Source organism: Urocitellus parryii, chromosome 2, assembly GCF_045843805.1.
Source record: "Urocitellus parryii isolate mUroPar1 chromosome 2, mUroPar1.hap1, whole genome shotgun sequence".
Taxonomy (NCBI): domain Eukaryota; kingdom Metazoa; phylum Chordata; class Mammalia; order Rodentia; family Sciuridae; genus Urocitellus; species Urocitellus parryii.
Genome location: NC_135532.1, coordinates 26,572,657 through 26,600,196, shown reverse-complemented (window position 1 = coordinate 26,600,196; position 27,540 = coordinate 26,572,657). Strand labels below are relative to the sequence as shown.

The window sequence follows — 27,540 nt, the reverse complement described above, 5'->3', positions numbered from 1 at the left end:
TTTCTTCACAGCAAAGGAAACAATCAAGAGTGTGAAGAGAGCCTACATACAGAATGGAGAAAATCTTTGCCACCTGCACCTCAGATAGGGCATTAATCTCCAGGTATACAGAAAACTCAAAAAACATAACAGCAAAAAACCCAAATAACACAATCAATAAGTGGACAAAGGAACTGAACAAACACTTCACACAAGAAGAAACACAATCGGTCCACAAATATATGAAAAAAAATGTTCAACCTCTCTAGCAATTAGACAAATTCAAATTAAAACTACACTGAGATTCCATCTCACTCCTGTCGGAGTGACAATTATCAAGAGTACAAGTAACAGTGAATATTGATGAGGATGTGGGGAAAAGGGTTCACTCATACCTTGTTGATGGGACTGCAATTTGGTGCAACCACGCTGAAAAGAAGTATGGAGATTCTTCATAAAACTAGGCATGGAACCACCATTTATTTGGCCCAGCTATCCCATTCTTCAGTATATATCCAAAGGATTTAAAATCAGCATATTCCAGTGACACAGCCACATCAATGTTTATAGCAGCTCAGTTCACAATACTAAGCTCTGAAGCCAATCTAGGTGCCCGTCAGTTCATGAATGTATAAAGAAAATGTGATATATACACACAATGGAGTATTACTCAGCTACTAAAGAATGACTTTATAACATTTGCCAGTAAATGGATGGCTCTGGAGACTATCATGCTAAGTGAAGTAAGCTAATCCCCCCCAAAACAAAGGTTGAATATTCTTGCTGATATGTGGATGCTAACCCACAATGGGCGGGGTGGGGGAGAAGATAAGTTTAGTAGATTAGACTAAGGGAAATGAAGGGAAGGGAGGGGAATAAATCTGACATAACTTTCCTATATACATAAATGAATATGCACACGGTGAATCCCACCATCACATACAGCCACAAGAATGAGGTCCTAATTAGAATAAGATATATTCCATGCTCGTATCATTATATCAAAATTAATTCCACTCTCATGTATAACTAAAAAGAACCAATAAAAAAGAATCATTAAAAGAAGAATATAAGCGCTTCTGTTTCTTTTGAGAACAAGAGGAAATGTGATTTAATAAATTAGGGTCTGTCTTTGAACTGGTGCTTGAAAGATCAGGAAATAGAAATAGGACATCCCATCATTTCTGAGATCAACAAATGCTCCTCCATGCACAGCTGCCTTCCCGAGGATGACCTGGTCCCCAGAGCACAGTGGATCCCTGGAGACAAGGGTGTGAATGGAAACTGCTTCACCTTGTAGTGTTCCGGAGGGAATTTTTATTGAATTTTTGTTCTTTGATTTGTGACAGTTGAATTTAATTGCTCCAGTCTCTGATTTATTCCTTCATAAAGCATTAGGTAGGGAGGTGTTGTGCTTTCTACCTGTATTTCTAAACAGTTGTCAAAATGTGCAGAGAATTGCTCCCATGTTCTAGAAAAAGCCTTATTGCCTAAATTGGCGCCAGAAAGACAACCAGAGTCCTCAGAAATGTTTTGACATGTTTCCTTCTGGAAAATTCCCTGCACGGTTTTGATGTCTTCCCCTAGGACGAAATTTTAAGCCAGAAAATGATACCCCACTAAAGAGAACCCCTCTCCTACGACAGCTGAGTTTAACTCACTTATTTTGGTTCACCTCCATGTAGGTACAATCGCAGACTTCACTTTGTTTTTCATCTAGAAAGAAAATAATACTATTTTATAGTGAAGAGTTTTCTTGACCAATTCTTGAATTGGCTGATTTATGTTGACCTACTCTTACTGATGCTGGGGGAGATTTTAGCATTGACTTTCTAGCTTCCAGATCATAGTTAAATGTCTTTGAAGTCGTTTAAGCACTGTTGGTTCATTGCTGCCCTCCTTGTCCTATGATTCTGAGGCTGCCCATTGCTCAGCTATGGGAAGGGGCCAGCCTCTCCCGATAGGTCCCTAGGAGAACGTGGCACTTCCTAGTGGGGGAACGAATGAGTGAATGCACAGAAGTCACCACAGGGCTAGAAAACACAGACTTGTGGCTTCAGTATCATGGCTTTGATCACTTTTTGTCTCTTTTACTTGGACTTCATTTATTCTCCAGCGATAGTTGAAGAATGTTTGCGTTTTATCGACATCGCAGGAAATTTCAAAGCCAGAAGCAGGGAAATTTTGCCAAGACCAGACAGAATGAATGAATGGACGGAGTGAGCAGCCTTGGGAAGGAGGAAATCCAACAAGATACTTGCCTATAATTTGTGAATCTAGATTTTGACTTATGGGGTTGCATCCCTATGAAGCATGAGTTCCGAGTCATCGAGTATTGTAATATGCCTGAGAAAAAGGGTGTGGGTTGGTATACAAATTCTAGATGGATCTCATTTGATTTCTTTTACATTTACAACTAATCTTGCATCCATATTTTAGGGGGACCACTTGGAATACCCCAGCATCACTTACCGTGTTTCAGGGTGTGTAGACAGTGTCCATTATTGTAGCTCCATATTTTCAGACAGCCATCTCTGCCCCCGGTCACTAGCCTAGAAAACAGAGTGGTCCCTTAGGAGGACATGGTAGGGGTCACCTGCCCCATGGTCAACAACACTGGAGAAGGCACGTACCTTCTTCTGCTGGAGTCAAAGGTCAGACAAGTAATCCCAGCATTGCCGTGAGCCCCCAAAAATTCAGACAACTGTCTTCCTGTTTCAAAGTCCCATACTTTCACTATCTGGATTTAAAAATTGGGGGGAAAAAGTAACTGAGAGATAATGGCTATCAAAATGGAAGGGAATTTGTATTCAGAAGTTTAACATCATAGATATAAAAGATACAAATTGACTCTGAAGGTATCTGTATTTCCAGCCCAAGTTGGCTCACCCCAGTGTATTCCTTTGCTGTGGCTGCCATGACAAAGCACCTCAGACTAGGCGGCTTCTACAATAGACATTTACTGTCTCAGTCTGGAGGCTGGGTGTTCAAGGTCCAGGTACCAGCAAGGTTGGTTTCTCGGAGGCCTCTCTCCTTGGCTCAGAGAAGCACCTCCTTGCTGTGTCCCTGTGCATGCACATATCTGATCTCTTTCTAGGTTCCAGTCTCCTCTTAAAAGGATACTAGTCAGACTGATCCACCCTGATGGCTTTCTTTTGTCACTTCATGAAAGATCCTATCTCTGAAAGGGAACCTTTGCATACTGTTGGTGGGAATGAAAATCAGTACACCCATTATGACAAACAATACGTATGTTCCTTAAAAAATTAAAACCGGAACTGCCAAATGATCTAGCAATGCCACTACTAGGTGACTAGGTGTTTATATATATTTATTTATTTATATATACACATATGTATATATGTATGTATATATGTGTATATGCATATATGAATGGACATCAGTATGTTGAAGAGATCTCTGACTCCCATTTTACTGCAGCACTATTCATGATTGCCAAGATAAGGAATCAGCTCAAGTGTTCATTTATTGATGGATAAATAAAGAAAATGTGGTACATCTATAAAATGGGATACTATTCAGCCATAAAAAGGAATGAAATTCTATCATTTGTGACAACATGGATGGAACTGGAGATCATTATACTAGGTGAAGCAAGTCAGGCACTGAAACACAAGTACCACATGATTTGTATGTGGAATCTAAAAATGTAGATCTAGGAGTTGAGAGTAGAATGGTGGGTACCAAGGTTGGAGAAAAGAGAGGGAATGGAGGGATGGGGGTACTGAGTTACAGTTAGAAGCAAGAAGTTCTGGAGTGCTGTTGCACAGTAGGGTGACTACAGATAAGAATAATCTGATGTACATTTCCAAAAGCTAGAAGGAGTTTGAGTGTTTTCACCAGGAAAAAAAAAAAAGATACATGTTTAAAGAGAGAGGAATTTAAAATATCACATGTTGCTATATTACTCTAAAAAGTTTTATGTTTTATGTCTCAGTTCAAAATAAAAAGATAAATATAAAATAAAGGTCCTTCCTCCAAATACAGTCACATTCTGAGGGACTGGGATTAGAACTTCAACATGAACTTGAGGTTATGCAGTTCAGCCCATATCTCAGTGAGAAGTTTGGAAGATTTCAAAAGCATAGGTTACAACTCTAACCATCCAGGCTCAGAGAATATAGGCGTGCATTGAATTTTAAGGAGCAAAATTTATTCACCATGAGGGCAAAGGTCAACAAGAAAGTGACCTTTTTGGGGGTGGCTACATCTTCTAAGCCCTGGGACTTACTGTGTTACTTGGTCGGATGAGTTTCAGTCTTGCAATTACTTTCCTTCAGCCCCATCCTCCTCAAGAGAGCCCCGGGGCATCTTTTGTGACTGGTTGATGTGAACGCCCCCTCAGGCAGGCTTCCCCTGGGGTAGCCTTCCTGGAGACTCACCCAGAGTCCTCTGACTTGCAAAATCTCTACCAGACCATGTGATTGAGGGGACAGAAATCCCAAGGGGGTGCATCCTTTCTCAGGACTAGGGAATATTTCTTCTAACTTGCTACTTTGTAAAAGAGGAAGTTGCCCTTCATTTGAGAGAAAGTTCTAGGTCTCCAAGCCAGAAGCCAGAAGCCAGAAGGCGTTGTCCTCCCACTGTCTCAGGATTTTAAATGCCTGAGAACAGATTTCCAGTGGCGAACGCTCTGCTTCTTTCCCCCTGCAAGGTCGAGGCCCCTAGAGGTGCCTGCCACTCAGGTACATTCATCTCTTCCCCAGAACATTGCAAGAGACCCTTGGTGCAGCTGGGATTCATTTTCAGCTGTCCACCATTTGCATGTAAACCAGAGTCCCACAGCCTGCATTCCTCAGTAATATGGCTGGGGACCAGATTTGAACGAAGTACCTATCAGCTGGTGGTGAGGCCCTGGCTTGGAAGAATGAAGCAGAAAGCCCAGGACCCACACCCAAGGGGGACCCTCCTTCTTCATCCACCTCTTGGACTCCCATTCTACAATTAAAAAGACCCATCTTTGAGAGAAAATTGTCAAAGCCCCTCAAAGAAAGCTATCTGAAAGTGAAAAGACTGAAGTGAAAAATGGAAATATCCCTCCAAATGACTTCAGGGTTTTATTTATAGAATCAAGAAAAGTCTAAAGAAAAGTCACATGTTTTCAGGTATGCCTACTTGCTCTTTGTAAGAAAAATTTCATACATAGCAGGTCCTTTGAGAATCTCATCAACCCAAGTTATTCTTCCTTTTGGAAACACCATCAAATCACACATAGTAAAATGCAACCATATTCCAAGTTATATAAAATTTTAATCTTTTATTTAAAAACTTAATTAAAATTAAATGAAAAATTTTTTTTGGTACTAGAACTGAACCCAGGGGTGCTTAAACACTGAGCCACATCTACATCCCTTTATATATATATATATATATATATATTTTTTTTTTTTTTTTTTTTTTTTTTGAGACAGGGTCTCAGTGAGTTGCTTAGGGTTTTGCTAAGTTCCCGAGGCTGGCTTTGATCCTCCTGCCTCAGCCTCTTGGGCTGCTGGGATTACAGGTGAGTACCACCATGCATGGCTTAATAAAATTTTCATATTAAATTTTAAAACAGTTATAGTTTCAAGGTCTGTTGATGACAATTTATCTGTAACTCATAAAGTAAGTTTCCATATCATATATCTATAACTATATATACATAAGTTAAGTCGTAGTTGGAATGTAATATGACATAGCATTGAATTAAACATTTATGAATTTTCATTGTGCCGTTTTCAAACATTTTCAGAGGTGCCAAAATTTGGTGGTCTTTAGTGCTTCTGCTTATATGAACGAGTGGACAAAAGGTGGTATCACCATGTTCATAAATCTGGCTCTGGGAAGATCTAGGGTTATATTCCCTACTCCATAATTGTCAAGTGTGTAACGTGGTTTAGATGCTATGGATGGTGACAGTGGCATAATGACATTACAAGGATTTCACTCAGCAACATATCCGCAAGGTGCGCACATACTGAGATCAGTAATTTAATTCACTCAGCGTTGGAGAGTTTATTACCAGCATGTGTCTACTACAATAGCTGTAAGCATATTTATATCTCAATTCAACATCTACTTACCACCTACTGCCAGGGGGAGGGATTCTTATTAAAAGCAAAGTTATTGAAAGAGGCAGCCTGCGTTCCCGTAGAATTAGAAGCCCAAGCTGTAGGGTGAGGCGGGGGAGATTGAGGACTTTTCTCAGAGGAGCTGGTATTTGCCTTGAAGAAGAAGGACGAGACACAGGGGCTCTGATCCCTGGGCTCAAGCTCCCTCGCTGTCTTGCCGAAGAGGAGGAGGCTCTCGTATCTGAAACAATCCTGCACCATCGTGGGGGGTACTGAACATGGGTGGTCAGGAAGGGGGTGAAGGCTGCGGAGCGTGTAGGAAAAGCAGGAAAATCCTGGGGTAGACGTAGAAAAGCTTGGACCTGATGAGCAGGCTACTGAGGAGGTAAAATGGGGTGCTTCAGGGAGTCTCAGGAAGTTCTGATAAATATGCAAGATGAATACTCCCTGGTGGGTGTGCACCCCAAATACACAGGAACTCCTCTTCTTTCAGATGTATTGAGACTGAGTCATTGTAAACACTTTCTGACCCACAGATCAGGTAATTTAGTTTTTTGATACTTAAAATCATAGTGATCACTTATCACCAGGCAAAAACCTGGGTGAGGTCCACAAAGTCTCTCTGGGGAGGAAAATGCAGAGTGTGGAGTGGACTTTCGGGGTGGCGTGGGCATACACCTGAGGCCGTAATCCCTGAAGACTGGTGGGCCTGGCTCTGGAAGGAAGCAGGAAAGAAGGCGAGGCCACATGCCTTGGCCACTCACCTGTACTGCTACCCAGGTCATTGATTCAAAAAGCCACTGAACTAATACAGTCATGCGCTTCATAATGACGTTTCCATCAACCCCCTGCCCCACTGCGTGCCCAGTATAGGTCTCATAAGATTGTAATGGAGCCGAAAAATTCCTGTCTCCCACAGTGACATCACAGCGGTTGTAAAGTCCTAGGGTAACACGTGACTCACATGTTTGTGGTGACACAGGTATAACAACCCCTGTGCCACCAGACATATAAAAGCATAGAAAATGCAATTATGTGCAGAAAATGATGTTTCTGATGATGATAAATGACTACGTTACTGGCTTCTGTATATACTGTGCCACATTTGGTGGTTATTTTAGTGTGTATTCTTACTTATAAAAAACGTTTGTTGTACAAGATCGTGCCAGATGACACTGCGGCAGCCTCATTATCTCGCGTTCACCACCTCTCTCAACACCATCATTTTCTCCTGTGATTGATCCAGTCGTATGAAGTTTGTTTATTGTGACCAAATAGGGGACACATCTTTGCGGAAAAAAATAGGCGATCACACACACATACATACACGTATAAATGTAAACCCACACAGGCTGGGCATGTAGGAGCTCTACCCCCTAGTTTTGGGCAATTATATGTTTGCACCGTGATAAAATAGCCATCCCCCCTTTTCTAAGAACACATCCCGTCATTCAATGACACATGGATATATTAGGAGATTCAGAACACTAAAACATCATGCATGGAATTGGAGTGTGCCTGTACCCTCCCATTAGCACAAGGACATAAGAAGATGAATCACAGGATGTGTGTCTTTTCCTTATTCGATGAGTACTGATTGTCCCCATCTCCAGGGGGCTCATACTGTGCCACTCATCAAGGATATAGATGATATGGTCCTTAGGAACCCTTTAGGAGGGGAAGTGGACATAGAAGTCTGTCCCTACCAACACGGATTGGGGGATAGTACGGGGTTGGGTAGTCATTGTCTTACACCATGGAAGAGAATCTCAATGAAACCATATTACCAGAATGGTCCTTCTGAATAGCTCATGCTACAAGCCACTGGTGAAACTGCAGGCTCCTCCATCTGACTCTCCTGGGAGAATGTCTTGAGGGTACCAGAGCATTCGCAGAAAAGAGTTAGCCTCTCCTTGTTTATTACAGAGATGGAAAATCCCCAGAACATACTGTTCAGTTCTAAGGGGAAGACACAGAGGCCCGGCCCACACCCACAAATACATTATTCCTAGAAGAGCAGGAGTGGTACTTACAGATGCTTCTGAGCAGCTGACCACATGCCTGAAGGCCGAGTTGTACCCGCAACACACCACGGGTTCTTGGTGGGAAAGTGCCAGGTGGGGCTCTGGGGCAGATCTTGCTCATGTAAAAGAGAGACAGTGAAAACCTAAGGCCACTTCGTGACACAGGAACCCAGGAGGGCACATTAAGAAATGGCTACAAAGTTGCTTTTAGGTCAAAATCACTTAACTGCTTAGAATCCCAATCTTATCTGTAAAGTAAGGATAATGGCACCTACTTTAAAGGGTTGTTTTGAGGATTCAATGAGAAAACATAATGTCATTAGCACAAAATGGCACATATAAAATTGGGAGCAGTAAGCCACAGCAGCTGCTAAACAGGAAAACTGAGAGCGCATGTCTCCTGTTGAGAGCAGGAGAAATGTGATTTTGTGGCACTACAGAATGGGTCTTTTTCACTAATAACTCAGATCTTTCCCCCAAAAAAACACATAGGGATTATCCCTCTTGTAAATCCTTGTGCCCAGAAAACAGCACTTCTTACTCACAAGGGGGCAGAGGCCAGGCAGATCCTGGGAAGCCCCGTGGCACAACTCCAAGGGTACCAGGTACAAAGGGCACATCTGAACACTCAGAGCCTTGTCCTGTGAGCCACCTTGGGGAGGTCAGAACATAGAACAGAGAGCCCCCAGGCTTAAGTACCCTGGCCCCTTTGGACGAATTTCTTCTTTTGCAAAATGGAATCCCTCGTGGAAATTTTGTGAGAAATAAATGGGGTAAGAGGATAGAAGAGTCTGGAGGGGCTTGGCACACAGAGAGCACTTATACAGAATGTCTGTGCTGCATGCCATTGTTCTGCCATCTCTCTTTATTGTCCCTCTGCTGTGTAGCCCCAAGGCACTGCTGCTGAGCCCTCCATGGATCTGAAGCCCTAGACATCATGCCCCAAAACCTCTTCAAGGAAACTAGGATTTGGCACAAGGATGTTGAAAACCTCTCCATGAAGGGTCCCTGGGCTTGGGAAGTGAAGGTGGGAAGAGGGAGGTCCGCAGGGAGCCCAGGGCAAACAGAAAGTTCTGGGCCTGGCAGAGAGCCTCATTTCCCTTTCCAGCCTTGGGAAGAGAGAGCTACGCTCCCCACTTCACTGATGAGAGCTAAGTAACTCAATCCAGGTCACACAGCTCCTGAGTGACAGCAGGGAACGGGGCTAGGGGGTAGTGGGAGGGACATTGTCTGGCTCCTAAGTGCTGGCGCTGGAGATGGAGCCTGTGTTTGCCGTGAATTGGAATTTCAGTGACTCGCTCCAAAAGAAATCAATCAAGCCGGCTGTTTGTTCTACACAGTGCTATCATGTAGAACAAACAGCAGTTTGATTGACTGAAGCTTCCGTTTGGGGCTGGTTGTTTTGGCATCTTGAGTGAAGAGCCTGAGATTGCTTCCGTGCCCAGTGGTAACAATCACTTGGCAGTTGCCCTGCCTGGGCGCTCCTGGTCCATGCAAGCCTGCTTCACCGCCTCAGTGAGCACATTTGGAAGGCCACAGACCAGAGACACACATTTTGGCCTTCTGCATGGCATTCTGGTATTGTGCAAAAGGGATCACTTTTCTATAATGTGAATTCTGAACATGTGATTCGATCGCTGAGTCCAGAGAATGTCTTTGAGACTCTATGTTCACAAGTCAAGGAAAAAAAAAAATATTTGTGAGGCCACACATCATGATTTTGGGCTCAGGAAATTCAGTTACCCTGATGAGAGAGAGAGGATTTGAAATATGTGAACTACGATATTTACTCGAAAAGCTTTCCTGCATCCTTGTCTTGCATTACACATAAGACTGACTTTGGACTCAGGATTGCTGAACACTGAGGGAGAAAGTGCCCATGAGGAATGTTTTGTTGGTGCAGTCAGAGAGAAATAATGGGGGAGTAAGAGTGGGCCTCACTAGCTCCAGGAGCTGGCTGTCATGATGTCTGTACTTTTGGGATGCAGAGGGCCTGTCAGCTCTCAAAGCACAGTGCAGGTGCTGCACCCTGCTGTCCCTGCCTGCTGCAGGGTACAGTTCCTCCCCTGCAGAGCCCGAGAGGAGGGAAGCCACTTATCCCGTGCCTGCAAGGCCTTTTAGGGCCCTCTAAGGCAGCCTTCTATGCAGGCCCTGGGGAAGGGAACCAGGAAGTAGGACTCCAGTTGTCTGATTGCTGTTGGTGTTGTCTAAACATAAGGCCCCTCTCCCCTTTGATGTCTTAGAGATCTTCATTGTGTCAGTGGGCGTGGCAGGGAAAAGACCAGGTACCCAAAGACTGGAAGTCTAGTCCCTGCTCTGTTCCTGGCTCCCCTGTGCCCTGGGGAAAAGCCTCTCTAGTATCCTGCTTGCTCATCTTCAGGGTTGGAGTTAGAAGCAGAACTCCAAACTCATCTCAGCCCAGGAAGGGCAGAAAAAGACACCTGGAGCTGACTCAGTTTCAATGCTAAGTGGGCTTCATGAGCGTGGAAGGGCAGGCAGGTAGGCACCTGTCTTCCTTGCCAAGGCAATGTGTCCCGGCAAAGCTGTGCCAAAGAAACCAAGTGCACTCGTTTGCAGAAGAATCAAAAAGACTTGCGTCCTGAGGCATTAACACTCCTGGACACCAAGGCCTTGGCCAGGAGAAGCCCACTCAGGGGCTTCTCCATACAGATCCATCTCATGTGGGCAGGTGCTGCCCTGCATGGCTGTCCCACTTTACGGGCCTGGGATATGGGGCACAGCGGAGGCCACCGTCCACAGTGCTGGTGAGCTGAGCAGCGCCCCCAGGACTGGCTCTGCTTGGCTGACGCTGCCTTTGGTCTGGATAAGCAGCCCCTGTATCATCAATTTTTGAACAATTTAATACAAAGGTGGGTGGGACAGGCCTAAGAGATAGATCACAGACTTCTGGATAATATGAGAAGGGGGTGCTGGAGTAATTAACGGGAAATACTCAAGAGGGCTCACCAAATACTCACTGTGAGCTACAGACCCAGGTCTGGCCTGCAGTGGGGAGGCCCCGTGGAGACCCAACAGAGTGCTAAGAGGGGGCTGACCACAGCTGGCTCTGAGAGAACAGCTTCATACCTCATTCTGAGGTGTAAGAGTGCCACGGTGTCGGCGGCCACGCACAGAGCTCGGGGACCCGGGAGATAGAGGCAGGCTGCGAGCGTCCCCTGAATGCCACTGGCTCTGGAGGAGGCTGTAAACAAGCAGCTGTGGGTCTCCAGATCCCAGATCTGAGGAGGAAAGGGGACAAGCAACAGAGCTTGAGTTGCCTTCTGTGCTGTGTGCCCAGCTGCTGTCTGCTGGGGGGTCTGGTTTGGTCCCACCAACTCGAAACACTGCCCCAGACGCCCCCCCCACACACACCAAAGAGAAGTTTTTTTGTTGCTTCTCCAGGAGGCAGAGTGAGGCCCGTGTTCCTGATCCATGCTGGAGTGACCTGGGGAGGGGGACTGTGATTTATTCCCCCTACAAGGGATGACCAGTCACCTCTCTTCCCAGGGACCCAACTGTCAGAGTGGAGCTGAAATCATGAGTCCAATTTGTGCTACACAACAATCTTCATCCCCATTTCTTAATGCAGATCCTCAAAACCAGTCACTGGACAGACATTTGGAAGACACAGGGGACAAACTTCAGGGTTGAGGACACGGGGTTTCAAAGCCCACCAAATGGCCATGGGGCCTTGGGCAAGTTCCTACCATTTTTTTCCCCTCCATTTCTTCATCTGCAAAATGGGAAAATTAATGATGGCACTTCCCTTATACAGCTGTTGCAAGAAATTAAAAAAAAAAATTTAAAGACACAATGTTTACCGTCAAGGTTTAAACACAGTAATGGTGTAACATGATTAAAATGATAACGTTATCGTCTGTCCTTTATTAAGGTGGGTGTGTAAATCATGCCGTGGCTCTTGTATTATCTTAGTGTACTGTGACCTGGCAAGGTCTGTGAGAGCCGTGGGGGCTGGGGAGGAGCAGAGGGGCCAGGCATAAAACTGGGAAGATCATAATTGTCATGAAGGCCATGGTGATTCGTCAGCTAACACGCATCTGATGTTCTGTCGGCTGCTTGACGTGCATTTTCTTAGTTGCTCTGTTATAGGCTGAATTGTGTCCCTCCCAAATTTATATTTGACTAGAGTCTTATTGGGAAACGGGGTCATTGCAAATAAAATCAGTTGAGATGAGGTCCTGCTGGGCCCCTAAACCAATATGACTGGTGTCTTTGTAAGAAGAGGGAAGTGTAGAGAGGGAGAAAGTCACGTAAAGATGAAGGCAGAGATTGGGGAGACGCATCTCTAAGCCAAAGAACGCCAGAGATTACCAGCAAGCTGCCAGAAGCTAGACAAGAGTCCTGGAACTCTCTCTCCACAGCCCCCAGGAGGAACCAACCCTATCGAGACACCTCGATCTTGGACTTCCAGCCTCCTTCATTGCGAGACCAGACATTTCTCGTGTTTAAGCGACCTAATCTGTGGTACCTTGTTAGTCAACCCATGTTAGGTTCCATCACTGTCACAGACACCCGAGAAAATCAACTTCTAAAGAGGAAATGTGTATCCTGGCTCACAGTTTGGAAGGTTCTTGTCCATCATAGGTTGGCCTTGCTGTTTTTAAGAACTGTGCGAGGCAGCACCTCATCACAGGGGTGTGTGGTGGAACAAAAGGGAGGAAGGAGGAGGGTGGGTCCCCCAATCCCTTCCATGGCACATCCCTCCAATAACGAAAGACCTCCCACGAGGCACCCCTCTTAAAGGTTCCCCTCCTCCTATGGCATTCTGGGAACGGGAATTTAACACATGAACTGTTGCTGGACACTTAGGGCCCAAACTCCAGCACAGCTCTAGTGAATCCATGCTCTCATAAACCCACTCTGGGAGGCAAAGGTTAACTGTTGAGTCCCAGGGAAGTTAAAGAACTCTCCGGAATTTATAGAACTAATAAATAGCTAAACCAGAAATCACCCGCAGGCCCATCGGCCTTCAGAGCAGCACAGAGACACCCAAGGTTGAGAGAGGGTGGGATGTGCACAGAGACACCCAAGGTTGAGAGAGGGTGGGATGTGCACAGAGACACCCAAGGTTGAGAGAGGGTGGGATGTGCTTGGACGGGGCTTCTTCTCTCCATGGAGTTCCAGGAAGCCAGTTAGCTATGATGCAGTTTAAGCCTCTACCTCCTCCACCAGAGTCTACACTGCTGCATTTACACTCTGTGCTGTCTTCCCATTGGTTCTCCCAGCAGTTAGCAAACGGATTATCAAAGTTCCAGCCTGTCTTTTCATCTGGCATAAGAGTGGGGAGCTGTGTCCCCTAGGGGGTCAGCATGGGAGCCACAATGGCGACCAAGATCAAACGATCCCACAGAAAAGGTGTCCCCGAGGGCCAGCTCGTTCAAGGGGCATCCTCTCTCCTTTCTGTAACATTGGTTGGTTGGTTGAAGATGCTCATTTTCCTTGATAGAAAGGTAAGCCGTGCAGCTGTTATCAGTCACTTACGTCTCCATGGGAACCCACTTATCCGTTGATTTCTTCTCGCCTCATGACATCAGTAGCTGGGGTTTGAATGCTTCTCCCAAAATTTGTGTTCCAAACTTAATCCCTAAATTAGTATGTTAATGGTACTTGGAGGTACGACTTGGGAGGTAATTAGGATTAGGCATGATCATGAGGTTCTTATAAAGCATTAGTGACTTCCTAATGAGAGAGAGAGAGACCCATGTTAGCATGCTTGCTCTGTCTCACTATATGATACCCTCCACCGTGTTGTGCAGCAAGAAGGCCTTTATCAGATGCAAGTGCCATGTTCTTGGGCTTCCTAACCTCACAAGCATGAGATAGGAAAACCTCTATGCTTTATAAATTATCTAATATCAAGTATTTTATTATGGCAACAGAAAATACACTAACACATAAATTTACGGAAGAAGAGATTTTGATGATGGGAAGGAGCACATAGATAATTCTGGTGTTCAGGAACAGTTATCTCAGGTGGGATGATGCACAAGGTTGCCTGCTAAGGTCTAAGAAGGTCTAAACTCTTCAATCTGAAGTTGAGGTTGACCTACCAAATTGGCATCAAATCCCCAGAGGATAAAAATAGCTACCACAACTTGGCTATCACTGACTTGCTTGGTGTCTGTCCAGCATCTTCCTGTCCAGAGATTGGCCTCTCTGACTGCAGGCAAGAGACATGGCACTCACCTCTGGCCAATTTGTGTCATTCCATCTGATTTTCCTGGATGGGCCTGGTAGTAAAACTGGAGTCTGAATGTAAATTTTAGATTATGGGCATCTCTGTTCCTTACCATTTGGAGGGAGAAAAGATTTCTGCAGTAGGAGCCAATGAGGTCAAGGTGTACCAACAGCAGAAGTGAGAAGCACAGGCAGTGAGTATCATCTCTGTAAGAGGCTGTCTGTCCAATAATCTGAGTTCAACAACCATCGAATTCTCCCTTTAAAGCTTAACCTATTTGCATTAGATGTGTCTCTCAGGCTCAAAAGAGTCTTACCTGGTAAAGCTACTCTTGGGCGAGTACGATTTCTGCATTGCTTTTCATGAGCATGACCACCCTACAAGGTGGATCTTTCTCCCATTTTGGAGACGAATAAGCCAATGTTCAAAATTCATTTGCTGAGTTCAGAAGGATCCAATCATTCACCCACAGTAACATGGTTTGTGCTAGGTTCGTACTTTAAACTCAAAAGTTGCATGTCTCCAAAGCTTTCTACCCTCCATCCCCTCAATCCATAGTTCTTTATCCACAGGTGGAGTTATTGCTGGAAGATGGTTTCCAAATTAAGGCATTTCCCAGTCTCCCATTCATCCAAGGGTGGTCATGGACTGGGAGAGGTGATGTGTGTCATTTCTGGCTGGGATCTAGAAGAAGGTGTGCCTTCTCTGTTCTTACACCCCTGGCATGGGGATGAAGAGTCCTGAGAACCTAAGTCAGGGTGGGGCCACCAGCTAGAGGGAGCCTGTCCCTTGAGTGGGAGAAAAAGCACCCACTCACCAGGATCATTGGCCACAGTTTGCTGCAGAAACAAACTTCTGTTGTTTTAACCTATAGAAAATAAGGCATTGACTTATTCCATCCTGCTTATGCTAAGTAATACACCATGCTAATTTCTTTTTGAGAAATAACTTTCCATCCTAATTCCAGTCGACTCAAAACAGCCCTCTTTGTGATTTTCAATGTTAGAACTACAGAAAACAACAAGTGAAAAAGGAAAATCTGAATCTGTCACTTTACTCTCGTTTACAGAGTGCCAGAAACCAGCAGATTCCTCAAATGTCTTGTGTGTCCCCATGATTTAAAGGAGTAAAATATTTGGGTTGAAAAATCAATTCAAAGAATGAGGACTATCTGATCAGGCATGCTAGAAATCTAGCTGTTTGGCTCTTACTTGATTAGTTTTTATTTGATAGGAATAATATATTCTGAAATAACTTACACACCATATTTCCAAGATAGGATTTCAATATATTTTAAATACACATTGGGAAGTGATTCAATATGTCTGAATCATCACAGGCAAGATGCTAATCTTGTAATCATGAGTTTAGATTGGAAGAAAATGGAGAAGCACTAGGAAAAGAAAATAGGATAGAAGACGTGTCCCCACATACAGAATTATGATTATCTGAGGGCCATAAGTTTGGGGGAAAATATAAAAAAAGCTCATTAAAAATATGAAGCCTCCCAACTTTGTGACTCTGGATGATGCCTTTGGATTAATTTGATTTTTCAAAATAAATCAAAAGCCAAAGTTCATAAATCTTACCATTTTAATCAAGTTTGCTCAGAAGACTGAATTGAGTTTGGGCCCTGAATGTCGCTGACTATGATCTTGACAGCTGGTTTTATTTAGAATATCTCATCATCATCATGAGATGGATTCCAAGCTCCCTATACAGGAGCCATATTGGACACCCCCCCCCACCCCCCGCCAGTGGAAAATCCTAGCACATCATAGGGCCCCAGCACTTGGTCTTTAGAGAGTTTTTTCCTCCTCTGTTGATTCTCATTCCCTTGTGATCTCAGTTCCGATTCATGGCTTCAAATTCCATCTAAATGCTAATGACTCCCAAATTTATATCTCTGGCCCTGACATCTCCCCTAGACACAGGACGACTCTATCCAACACATCCACAATTGAGCTCCCGGTCTCAGGTCTCTCTTGCCCACCATAATCCCTGTCTCAATTTTTGGCTCAGACCCCAAGCCTTGCTGCTGATCTTGACTCTTGTCCTACTCTTCAAAAAATGGCCTTATTGAGATAGAATTGACATATCACAACACATTGTTAAGGTGTGCTGTTCAGTGGTCTTCAGTGTATTCACAGAGTTGTGCGAGCATCACCACTACCTAATTTTTAAGCATTTTTACCACCCTCCTCTAAAACCTTACCCATTACCAGTCACCCCTATTCGTACCTCATTCCAGCCTCTGCCAACTAGTAAACTTCTTTCTGTCACTATGTCTTGGCTTCTTCTAGACATTTCATATAAATGGACTAATATAATAGAAGGCTTTTTATGGCTTGCTTTGGCTTAACACAACATCTTCAAGGTCCACCCACGTTGTAACACGTATCAGTATTTTTTTGTTGTTGTTGTTAAACTTGGCCAATGTCTAGATGTTCCACATTTTGTTTACTCATTCACCAGGTGATGGACATGCATTTTATTTCTTCTTCTTGGCTATTATAAACAATGCTGCTATGAGGATTCAAATACAAATATTGGTGTGAACATGTTTTCAATTCAGAGGGTTATAACCCTGGGACTAGAATTGCTGGTTACATGGTCACTCAGTGATTAACATGTGGGAACTGCCAAAATGTTTTTCAAAATAATTCAAAATTCCTACTAGCAACGTGTAAGGTTTGAAATTTCTTCTCATTCTTATCAACATTTGTTATTGCCTATATTTTGATTTTAGCCTTCCTCATGGCTAATGAATCCTATGGCTAATGAGGTTGAGCATCTCGTCATCTACTTATGCCTACTTTTGAAGAAATGTTCATTCAAATCCTTTGTCCATTTTAATTGGGTTATTTTTTATATGGCTGAGCATTAAGACTTCTTTATATCCTAGATGCAAGTTCCTCATCAGATATGTGACTCACAATATTTTCCCCATTTATGTAGGTTGTCTATTCTTTTTATTAATGGTATGCCTTTTGAAGCACTGATGTTTCTAATTTTGATGAAGTCTAATGTTTTTTCTTTTGTTTCTTGTGCTTTTGGTGTCATATCCAAGAAATCATTCCCGAGCCAACATCATGAAGATTTACTCATATGTTTCACTCGGAGTTTTATGGTTTTGCACTTATAGTCAGGTCTATGATCCATTTAAGCTCGTTTTTACATATGGTAAGAGGCAGGAATCCAACTTTATCTTGTTCTTTTTTTTTTTTAATGTGGATAACCAGCTGACCCAGCAAATTTACTGAAGAGATTATTCTTTTCCCATTGAGTGGTCTTCACATTTTTGTTGAAAGTCAAATGACCATAAAGATGATGGTTTATTTCTTGAGTCCCAATTATTTCTTAACTCCCTATTGCTATACATCTACTTCATACCATCTCCACACACTGTGTTATTCACTATCATTTTGTAATAAGTTTTAAAGTTGGGAAATGTGAGTTCTTCAATTTTCTTCTTCTTCAAGTTTGTTTTGGCTATTCTGAGTTTCTTGCATTCCCATATGAATCTCAGTATTGAACCAATTTCTGGGGAAAAAAAAGGCACCCGAGGTTTTGATTAAAAAAATACATTGAATATGTTTATTGATTTGCAAAGCATTGCCATCTTAACTAGATTAAATCTTCCCATCTTAAAAGCAGAATGCCTTTTCATGTATTTATGTCTTCTTTGTAATTTCTTTCCAAAGTATTTTGTGGATTTGGGAGCATAAATTTTGCATTTTGAATTCTGCATTCATTGAGATATCATATCTTGCCCTTTGATGTGCTGATATGGTTTATTACATTGATTTTCATGTATTGAACAACCCTGGCCTTCCTAGGATAAATCCTACTTGGTCCTATGATAGAAGTATTTTGATATGTTGCTGGATTCAGTTTGCTGGCATTTTGATGAGGACTTTTGCATTCATATTCACCAAAGATACTGGCTTAGAATTTTCTTGGAATGTACTTATCTGAGTCTGGCATCAGGTGATGGACTGGACTCCTAGAGTCAGTTGGGAAGTCTTCTCCTTTCTCTCTCTTGGAAGTTTGTGAAGGATTGGTATGCTAATTCTTCAAAGTGTTTGGCAGAATTCACCAGTGTTTCCATCTGAGCCTAACTGTTCTTTGAGTAAATTTTTATTATTTTATAACTCGATGTCTTTACATGTTATAGGTATATTCTGATTTTTTTCTTCTTAAGCCAGTTACTATAGCTCGGCTCTTTCTAGAAATGTGCACATTTCATCTAGGTTACCTAAAGTGTTGACATTGAAATTATTCATAGTTTTACCTTCTGAGCCAAAGCCCTTACCCAGGACTGTCTGGCCCTTCAAACCCCCCTCCCCGTGCTACTCCATTTTTGCTTCAGTCTCATGTCCTAGGTGGCTCCCACCTCCTTTTTTTTTTTTTTTTCAGATAAGTGTGTGGCTTGTCTCTTCATTTCTTTCAGACCTTTCCTTAAATGTCACGTTGGTGCGTTCATTCCTAATAAACCCATAGGGAACAGAAACCGAATTTTCCTGCTCTTTGTTTCCCCATTACCTGCCTTCCCCATAGCACTTGTTATCACCTGACATATCAGTATTTCATTTTATTTTGATTATTTTCTGCATGCCTTTCTTCCACCCCAGATTGTAACCTCCATGAAATGGGACACTTGGGCTGTGTCTTTGCTGTGTCTCCTGTACCTGGAAGACTGCTTGATACATGATAGGCACTCAGTAGCTTTGTTAAATGAACGATCGTATGAATGAGGCCTGTTTCTTGTGATCACAGAGAAGGCAAATCTATTTTATTAGCTTACTACAGCCACTATAATATTTCTGCCGGGAGACATAACCAACAAAAATGTATTTTCTCACAGTTATAGGGATTGAAAGTCCAAGATCAAGGTGTGTCTGTAGGATTGAGTTCTTGTGATGCTTCTGTCTTTGGCTTGCAAGATGGCAAGATGTTTGTCTTATAAGTCTATTGCTGTGACCATATATGGCCACCTCTTGGTCTATGTTTTCCCTAATCCCCCTTTTTTATAAGGACACCAGTCATCTTGAATTAGGGCCGACTGTAATGACCTCAATTAAAATTTTTTAAAGGCCCTGAACCTAAATGTAGTCACATTCTAGGCACTGAGGGTTGGGATTTAAATAGATGAATTTTTGAAGGAGCCACAATTCAATCCATGGTACCCATCAATCACTTATGCTACGAGTGGTCAGCAAGCTGGCATATATATCCACACAAAGCAGTGACATTGGTTTCCTTCCACATTCCACAGATTCACTCCAAATTCCCTCCCTCTGGCCCCAGGACAGCCCAGTAGAGAAGGTAGAAAGATCATGAAAACTTGTCCTATTCACTTAATGAGCAAGGGAAATGATGAGCAGAGAAAATCAGTGAGACTTCTTTTGTATATATATATATAAAGAGTACGTGACAAAGGCTGTACAATAACCAAACTTTAGAGGTCAACAGGACCTTTGGTATAAAGAGAGATGTGCAGGCAAGCAAAATGAAGCAGCAATGTTACCATTGTAAGGCTTAGAGGTGACTTTTTGGAATGGGTCCACTTGCCCTGTGTGTATTAAAAAATAAGAGACAACCATTGTGGCAAGGGGCTGCTGTATCCCTAAGGTTCCTGTTCCATTCCCAGCTCCCCTTGTCCATCCTCTAAACACTCAGAATACTCGGGACACAGAATATTTGAAGTGTGCAAGCAGGGGCCTAAATTCTGGAAGGTCTACTCATCCCAACACTGAACACCAGGCCTCCCTGAGCCTTCAATTGCTGGCATAACCTCCCTCGCCAGGGCAGACTCACACATATAAGCACCATGTGAGCGCTTACCCAGGCAGAGGCCCCTCATGCTGTCAAAGAGGGCAAGGTAACCATGAAAAAAATAATCACCCCTCTGCTAAACCCGGCTTAGAGGAGACATGCAACCAAACACAGAAAGGGAAAGACCTTGACCGTGTTGTCCGTGGACACGGAGAATATTTTGTTATCCTCTGAAGATAAGTGGATGTAGATCACCGGAGCCGTGTGGCTTCTCAGCAGACCTGTGGGTTTTCTAGGATGAAAACAGAACAGATGAACACAAAGCAGTTCTGTCTGCTATTTCTAAATAAAAATGCAAAACTAAACTTGGCCCAGATCTGGCAGTTCTATTCAGCCTGGAAGAGGGTGATGTTTCCCTCTGAAATTGCACAAGTACAGATCTTGTGAGATAAAAGGACTGAAGCAAATAATACCCAGTGAGAGTGACAGGACTCGCGGTGAGATGAGGCCCTGGGCCTCATTTCTGCCTCTGTTAACAATCACACTATAAAAGGAACCCGCCGGGAACCGTCCAGGGTGGGGCTGGAACGGATTCCGTGGCAGGTGGTGGCTTTCTGAGGGCTGGGGTGAACAGCATTAAAACCTGGGTGGGAGGGCTTTGTAATAGGAGGGATCACAGTGTCCTTGGAGGATCTCAGGGCTGGGTCCCGTGAGAGGGTGAGGAGGTGGGGAGAAGAGAGGCAGGACTGGGGTTCAGGAGGGAGAGCCCATGCATTTACATAACCAAGACAGGAAGCAACTTGTTCTCAATTACCAGACAAATGGGAACCTAAGGTAACAGAAGTCGATGGAAAATGATTTTTCTTTCTTGTCATGTCTCTGACACTGTGCTGAGGGTGTTATGTGGATTATCTCATTTTTTTGATTTTCCTTATTGTTCTAGGAGGTGGGTCCTTTAGTGATCACCACTGTAGACGAGGAAATGGCAGCTGTAGCTCTTGGTCAGCGTGGCTTGGCCAGGAAGTGAGGCACCAGCTGAGCCACGTGCTCAACCGCTGCTGGGCACCAACTTGGGTGCCTCTGCATGACTGAAGGGCACAGGGTCACCTGCGGATCCCTGAAGATGCCTGGGAGATTGGCTAGGCCCGGAATCCTGGCATGTCCCACGTGACTTGTGCTCATCCCTAAATCTCCACTGCCCAGCACAGGAGAACCGGCTCCCCATCTCCCAGTCTCCGTCTTCAACTCCTCTCAGTGGGAATGACAAACTGACTTTGATCCTCTACTCTGCCATTACTTGCAAGAAGTCACTTAATTTCTCTGGGCTCCAGTTTCTTCATTTGTAAATGGGCTTAATGTGAGGATCAGAGAGGCCGTCTGTGCTGTATGGTACCCAGTACAGAGTAGGTGCTCAATAAAATGGTCTTTTTTTTTGTTATCAAGAAAGTGTTCCTTGAGCACTTGTTCCATGAAAGGGATGTATCTGATTCTAGAGTATAATGATCACCACTGAGGAGGAGATGGGAATGTACCTTCAGTGGTCACACTGCTCAGTACCCCGCTACCCAAATTCCAGGCTTCCCAGAACAATTCTCATTTCTTATGTCAATTATACTTGCCTTTCATGTCAATTCTGCTGTGCCTGAGGGGTGTTACCATTAATTCTGTAGAGCCATTAATTCTGACAGGGCTAAACAACCTCTGTGGAGAACTGAGTGTACACTTGGGGGCTGAGTAAGGTGCACTAAAAACATCCATGACACATCAAAATCCCTGATAGCTCTCTGTGACCAAGAGGGTGAGGGGTTCTTGGTAGGGCAGGCAGCAATGTGATTAAAGGGACCCGCTGAGATGCAGGTGAACGGTAGCTCCACACAGTCTCTCTGTCCTTGTAAGGTATTTACATTTTTAAACGACTTGTAATGAACTCCAAAAATAATCCCTTTACAGGCTACAGACAGAAGTTTCCCAGACGGTGTGTAAGGGGTATTAATTTGGGTCAGAGGTTCTTAAGTCATTCTAATAGGGAATCCCCAGTCCTGCTTCCAATTATCTTCCTACACCGATGGCCCTCCTGATGGGAGAAAGACAACTTACCCAGGCAGATGAGGATTCCAGACTCGAATGATTTGATCCAGGCCACCTGTCAGCAGTAAGTTCTTTCTCCGGCAGAAGAAGAATGCCTTCACTCCTTTATGGATACGAAAAACTGTTTGATCATATTCTGCTCGCCTCTGGGGCAGAGCCAGGGATGCGTGGCCTTTTCTTGTCTTGACATCTTTCCTGATGTTCCTTATCTCTTTCATCCTTTGCTTGACATTTGTTGTTCCCACTGTGCACCCTGAAAATATTCACAGAAAAGCAAAACACAGTTTCTTAATAAGATCAGTCAATTTCCCGACAGGGTTGCTGATCACTAAAGGTCCCTGATTCATTTTCAACAACAACTGGTATTTTCTTCTTCCTCCACCTCCAGGTGTTAACTATAAACAGTCTGAAGAAGAAAAGCGGTGTGTGTGAGAAAAGTAAGATTTCCCCCCTCCTTTTCTAAACAGAGACAAGAAGAGTCACCTGGGAACAGAGGTATCATGAAGGCCATCCTATTTGGAGGAAACCCAGCACCAACAAGGATCTTATTTGATCCGAACACAGATTCACTGATTCAAGCACATTTACCTCCGTCTTAGGGGTGAGAAAACGTGTATGGAGAAGTTAAGAGACTTGTCATGGAGGGAATGGAGCAAGCATCCAATTCAGCACTGACTCTGACATTGGGACTCATCCAGTTGACCTATCAGTTCTAAAATCAACCAGAAAATTTTGTCCTACAATTGACAGATATTTTCAGCCAAATACTTACAACAGTTTATGAATCCACTGAACAATAGAATGATAATGGTCACATCATTTAGTAGCAATTAGTGGTCCTCTGGTAGGTTTCAGACATGGGTTTCACCAGAAAATCAATGAAAGAAATCCTCGATACATTCACCAGAGCCTGTCCTATCCCTACGGCCTGGCTTCCCCTGATCACCAACCTCAACCATGTCCAAGGGATCTTGGAGGAAGGACAAAGAATCGTCTTCAGCTTCCACTTCCTATCCCCCAAGGAAGAACTTTCTTTTGTTGCTCATGGCCTCATCGATGAGTTGAAGGATAGTTATGTTTGAGATCTCTGCCTGTTACCCCAAGTTATGAGGCCAACTATTTTCCCAGAATTAGAGAGAGGAATTTGCAATTCAAATAAGTTCCACTCAGGCAAGTGCATGCTTCATCTGCAAGATCACGTGGTGCTCTATTCACTAGACCTTTGTCCTGTAGAACTCCAACATGGGCCTTATAATTTTGGGGGGCTGTGAATGTAGCACGTGCAAGGCTCTGGATTTGATCCTCAGGACCATATACACAAACACACACATACACACACACACACACACACATACACACAAATTAACAACAACAAAAAGACCTTATAACCTTTCAAGAGAAGTGGGAAATCTTCATTTTTCTTGGACATTTCCAGGATTTAGAATGTCAGTATCAGTTTCCAAACATGTTTTAAATAGTCTGCTTGTTGGTGGCTCCCTTAGCCCACTTGTTATGATTTGGGCTTGAGGTTTCCCCCAAAGCTCAAGTGTGAGACAATGCAAGAAGGTTTCGAGGAGAAATGATTGGGTTATGAGAGTCCCAATCAGTGCCTTAGTTTGCTGATCGGGATGAACTCAGTGGTGGCTGAAGGCGGGTAGGGTGTGGCTGGAGGAGCTGGGTCCCTGGGTGAGTGCCTCTGGGGAATATATTTCACATCTGGCCAGAGGAGTCTCTCTCTCTGCTTCCTGATCATCATGTGAGCTGTTTCCCTCGGCCACACTCTTCCGCCATGTTGTTCTGCCTCACCTTGAGCCCCGAGGAATGCAGCTGGCTGTTTATGGACTGAGTCCTCTGAAACCGTGAGCCCCCAAATAAACGGATCCTCCTCTAATTGTTCTTGTCAGGTTTTTAAGTCACCGCAGCAAAAAGAGCTGACTACACACCACTGCTGCCTCTGGGGACCCTTGTTTTAGGGGCTCGTCCTGCAGTGGAGTTCAGAGACACGTCCAGGGAGCGGGAAGGGCACCCATCACCTTTGGACTTCTCCTGAGCTCTGTCCTTTCGAGTGGCCCAAAGCCCTGATGCTGAGAGTGGCTGCCCTCCACTGAAGGAGTACCACTAGAGAACATGGGATCATTTTCCCAATGACGAGAACTGAGGTGACAACCCTGCTCTGCATGTGTCTTTCCATAGTGGTGTAGAGAGGCTGGCTTGTCACTCTGGCTCTGTCCCCCCCCCCCATCCTTGAACATGCAGTAGGAAGGTAGACGGCCACCAGGTGGAGGGGAGAGATGGTATTTGGTGAGTGTAGATATTTATAGGAGATGATGGAATGAGCTAAAGAATCTGGGTGAGCACTTTAAGGTCAAAGAGATGCAGCAAACCTGCCTCAAACAGCAGTTTGACACATTCATCCTTCGTGTTGTGAACAGAGATCTGAAACTTCTAAGCAGGTGTGTCACTTTATTTTTATTTTAGTTTTTTTTTTTTTTTCAAGTAAAGGGGAGAGCAGCCGGTTCATTTGCATGATCGCTAGCAGTTCTTTTCCAACAGAGCCAGACAGAGATACACGTTTTAAGTGGTTGTCATGGAAACCAGAGTGCATAGCTCTTCTCCAAGGTCTGAAAGAAGGATGATGAAAAGTTTAAGTAATCTCCATGGAAACCTGGAGCTGATTCCAGGCGGGTTCAGATCCCCAGCACACTAACTAGCAGGTAAGCCTTCAGGCACTGAGGTCATGGTGGAAGTTTAATTCAGACTATCCATTATGGCTTTTTCCATCAGAGCTGGTCCAGAGGCCACCTCCACAGTTGTGGGCTCAGAGCGTCCCCCAGAGTTGGCAGCTGGGTGTGTGTGTGTGCCCGGAAGCTCAGGATTTCACTCTTCCTGATTCAACCTGGATTCTGTGGCCAGGCTTGCCCACCTTTACCTGATGCTTTTCTCCACCAATTTCTCAGTATGGCAAGAGCTCATGGATTTGGAGTCACAAAATTGAGCCAGTTTCTTATTTGCAGGAGGCAAGACACTCAAGGTCCAGCTGGGGTTTCTGTGGCCTTGACCAAGATGCATCCTCTTTGCATATTCATTAATAGCAAAAATGAAGCCAGAGATTTCTCTCTCAAATAAAGAAAGGCAAAGTCAAGCACTTCCTAACTGCGGAGCTCTTTAGGCAATCGTTGGTTTTTGTATGATGGTTTTCCTCCTTGGCCAAGGCAAGTCTTCTTGGGAATAAGTGGCTGACTGTGAGTCAAGTTTTGAAGTCCAGAAGTATGTCAAGGTGGATCTCCAAGGTGTTGTGAGGAGCTCTTTCCCAAAGTGGAGATGAGAAGTATGTCAAGGGGAGTCTCAGGAATGGGGGAAATTCCCTCCTTGTTTCCTAAGTAATGATTCTCTGGAAGCCAATTTGGGGTGGGGGTTGGTACTAGGGTCCACAGTTTTGACACACACCCTGACCACAGCAGTCATGTGGGCATGGGGAACCAAGGAGAGATGCCGGAGGCCGCGGAGTGGGGGAGCTATAAGGAGAAAGGCACAGGAGGAAAACATAGAACACACTTGTTCCTGCTGTCCTACTGTATCGTCCTCTGCTTCTCCTGGAACGGACACTACACGGCACTCTTGGGAGAGAGGTCAATGTGAGTCTGAATTCTGAACTTCACAAATATATTCATAAATATTTATTGAGCACCTAGTAGGTGCCATGCACTGTTCTAAGTCCATGCGGCACAACAGTGAACACAGCACTCACGAATCCCTACCTCTAGGGGAAGACAGACCATGAAAACCAAACACAATGGGTGAAGTATAGAGTCTGTCTGAATTATAGAGTCTGATTAGATGTATGGATTTAAATCAGGGCAGAACAAGAAGGAGGATGGGGTATGCCAGGAGTAAGGTTGGACTTTTCCAGAATATAATAAATCAGGCAGGGTAAGGTTCAAGAAGGAGTGATGTTTGAGAAAAGACTTGGAAAAGGAGTAAGATATGTGGACATCTGTGGAGAGCCTTCCAGGAAGAGGGGAGCATCCATGAAGGTTGGTGGTACTAGAGGGGGAGGGGATGGGAAAGAGGATGAGGCCAGAGTGGTAAGGTGTGGGGTCAAGTCAGGGTTGGGGACCAGGAGACTCTGGCTTTTACTGAGTGGAGATAGGGGCCTACAGCAGGATCTGCAGAGGTCTGACTCCTAATTTTATGAGGTCTCTCTTGCTGATGTGCAGAAAATAGAAAGTGCAGAGAATAGATGGAATCAAGGAGACCACCTAGGAGACTCTCTCGGTAATGCAGGAAAGACAAGATAGTGATTCTTACTGAGTGGGAGAAGTGGGGCTGGTGAGAAGTGGCCCGATGTGAGGTGTACTATGAACACAGAGCCAGTAGGTGGGAGGTGGGTTTTGAGAGGAGTCATGGCTTTTGTCCTGAGCAACTGGAAAGATGGACTTAGTATCACTGAGATCGGGAAGATGGTGGGACAGGTGTGCGGAAAAGATCTGGATTCAGATCTGGACTTAATTTTGATCTCCATTATCTACCCTAGTGAAGATGTCCATTAGTGAGCCGGGGCAGTTGGAAATGCCAGAAAGAACTGGGATAGAAATAAAAATTTGGGAGTGGACAGCGTACAGTGGAACTGGAAGGGATCACCAAGGGAATGATGCAGATGTGGAGGAGATGACCAAGAACTAAACTCTTGGGGCTCCAACATTAAATCAGACAGACGTGGAGGAACAAGCAAGAGAGAAAGGATTGGGATTTTGAAGCCAAGTGAGAGAAGTTCATTCAGGAAGCCAGAGCGGTCAGTTTCTTCAAAGGTAGAAAGAGAAAATGAGATGAAGATTGGCCAGTGGCATCGGCAACATGACAGGCATTGTGGACCCTTATACGAGTGGTTTAGGCGCTGTCTTGGGGACCAAGGCCAGGTTGGAGGGTTCTTGGAGAGAATGGGAGGGAAAGAAATGGAAAAGCAAGTCCAGGTAACTTTTCTCAGAAGTTTCATTCCAGAGGCTCTCTGAACTTTCACATTCTCATCTTACTGTTATGGTTGGCACATTACAAATACCAAATAAAGATCATTAGATTGATATAGATGTGGGGGCTGATCCTTTGATTATATGGATATCTAGCTATTAAGAGAGATTTAATTGGTGAAATCATAGTAGTTTAGAGCTACAAGCAATTCTGGTGGCTTCCTTTTCTGTGATGTGAGGAAGGATGGACAGGACTCTTAGCATAATGAGGCCTCTGAATCTGAGCTGGAAGGATCTATAGAACTTGTACCCAACTTTCTTGTTGTATTAGTCTGTTTTCTATTGCTATAACAAAACACCTGAAGCTGGGTACTTAGCAAGTAAAGAGGTTTATTTAGTTTACAGTATTGGAGGCTGAAAACCCGAGATTGGGTATCTGT

General features: G+C 44.2%; 1 protein-coding gene across 1 annotated transcript in view; it reads right to left on the bottom strand.

Annotated features, from left to right (window-relative positions):
• LOC113182482 (cilia- and flagella-associated protein 337-like) overlaps nt 1-27,540 on the bottom strand; it is a 121,319-nt gene that overhangs the window by 23,036 nt on the left and 70,743 nt on the right. Inside the window, exons 5-11 of the mRNA XM_026388416.2 lie at nt 22,146-22,282; nt 20,235-20,340; nt 11,159-11,310; nt 8,081-8,183; nt 2,613-2,719; nt 2,452-2,531; nt 1,641-1,695 (exon numbers count right to left, since the gene is read on the bottom strand). Of these exons, the coding sequence (XP_026244201.2) occupies nt 1,641-1,695; nt 2,452-2,531; nt 2,613-2,719; nt 8,081-8,183; nt 11,159-11,310; nt 20,235-20,340; nt 22,146-22,282 (740 nt within the window). The remainder of the gene's footprint in view (nt 1-1,640; nt 1,696-2,451; nt 2,532-2,612; nt 2,720-8,080; nt 8,184-11,158; nt 11,311-20,234; nt 20,341-22,145; nt 22,283-27,540) is intronic.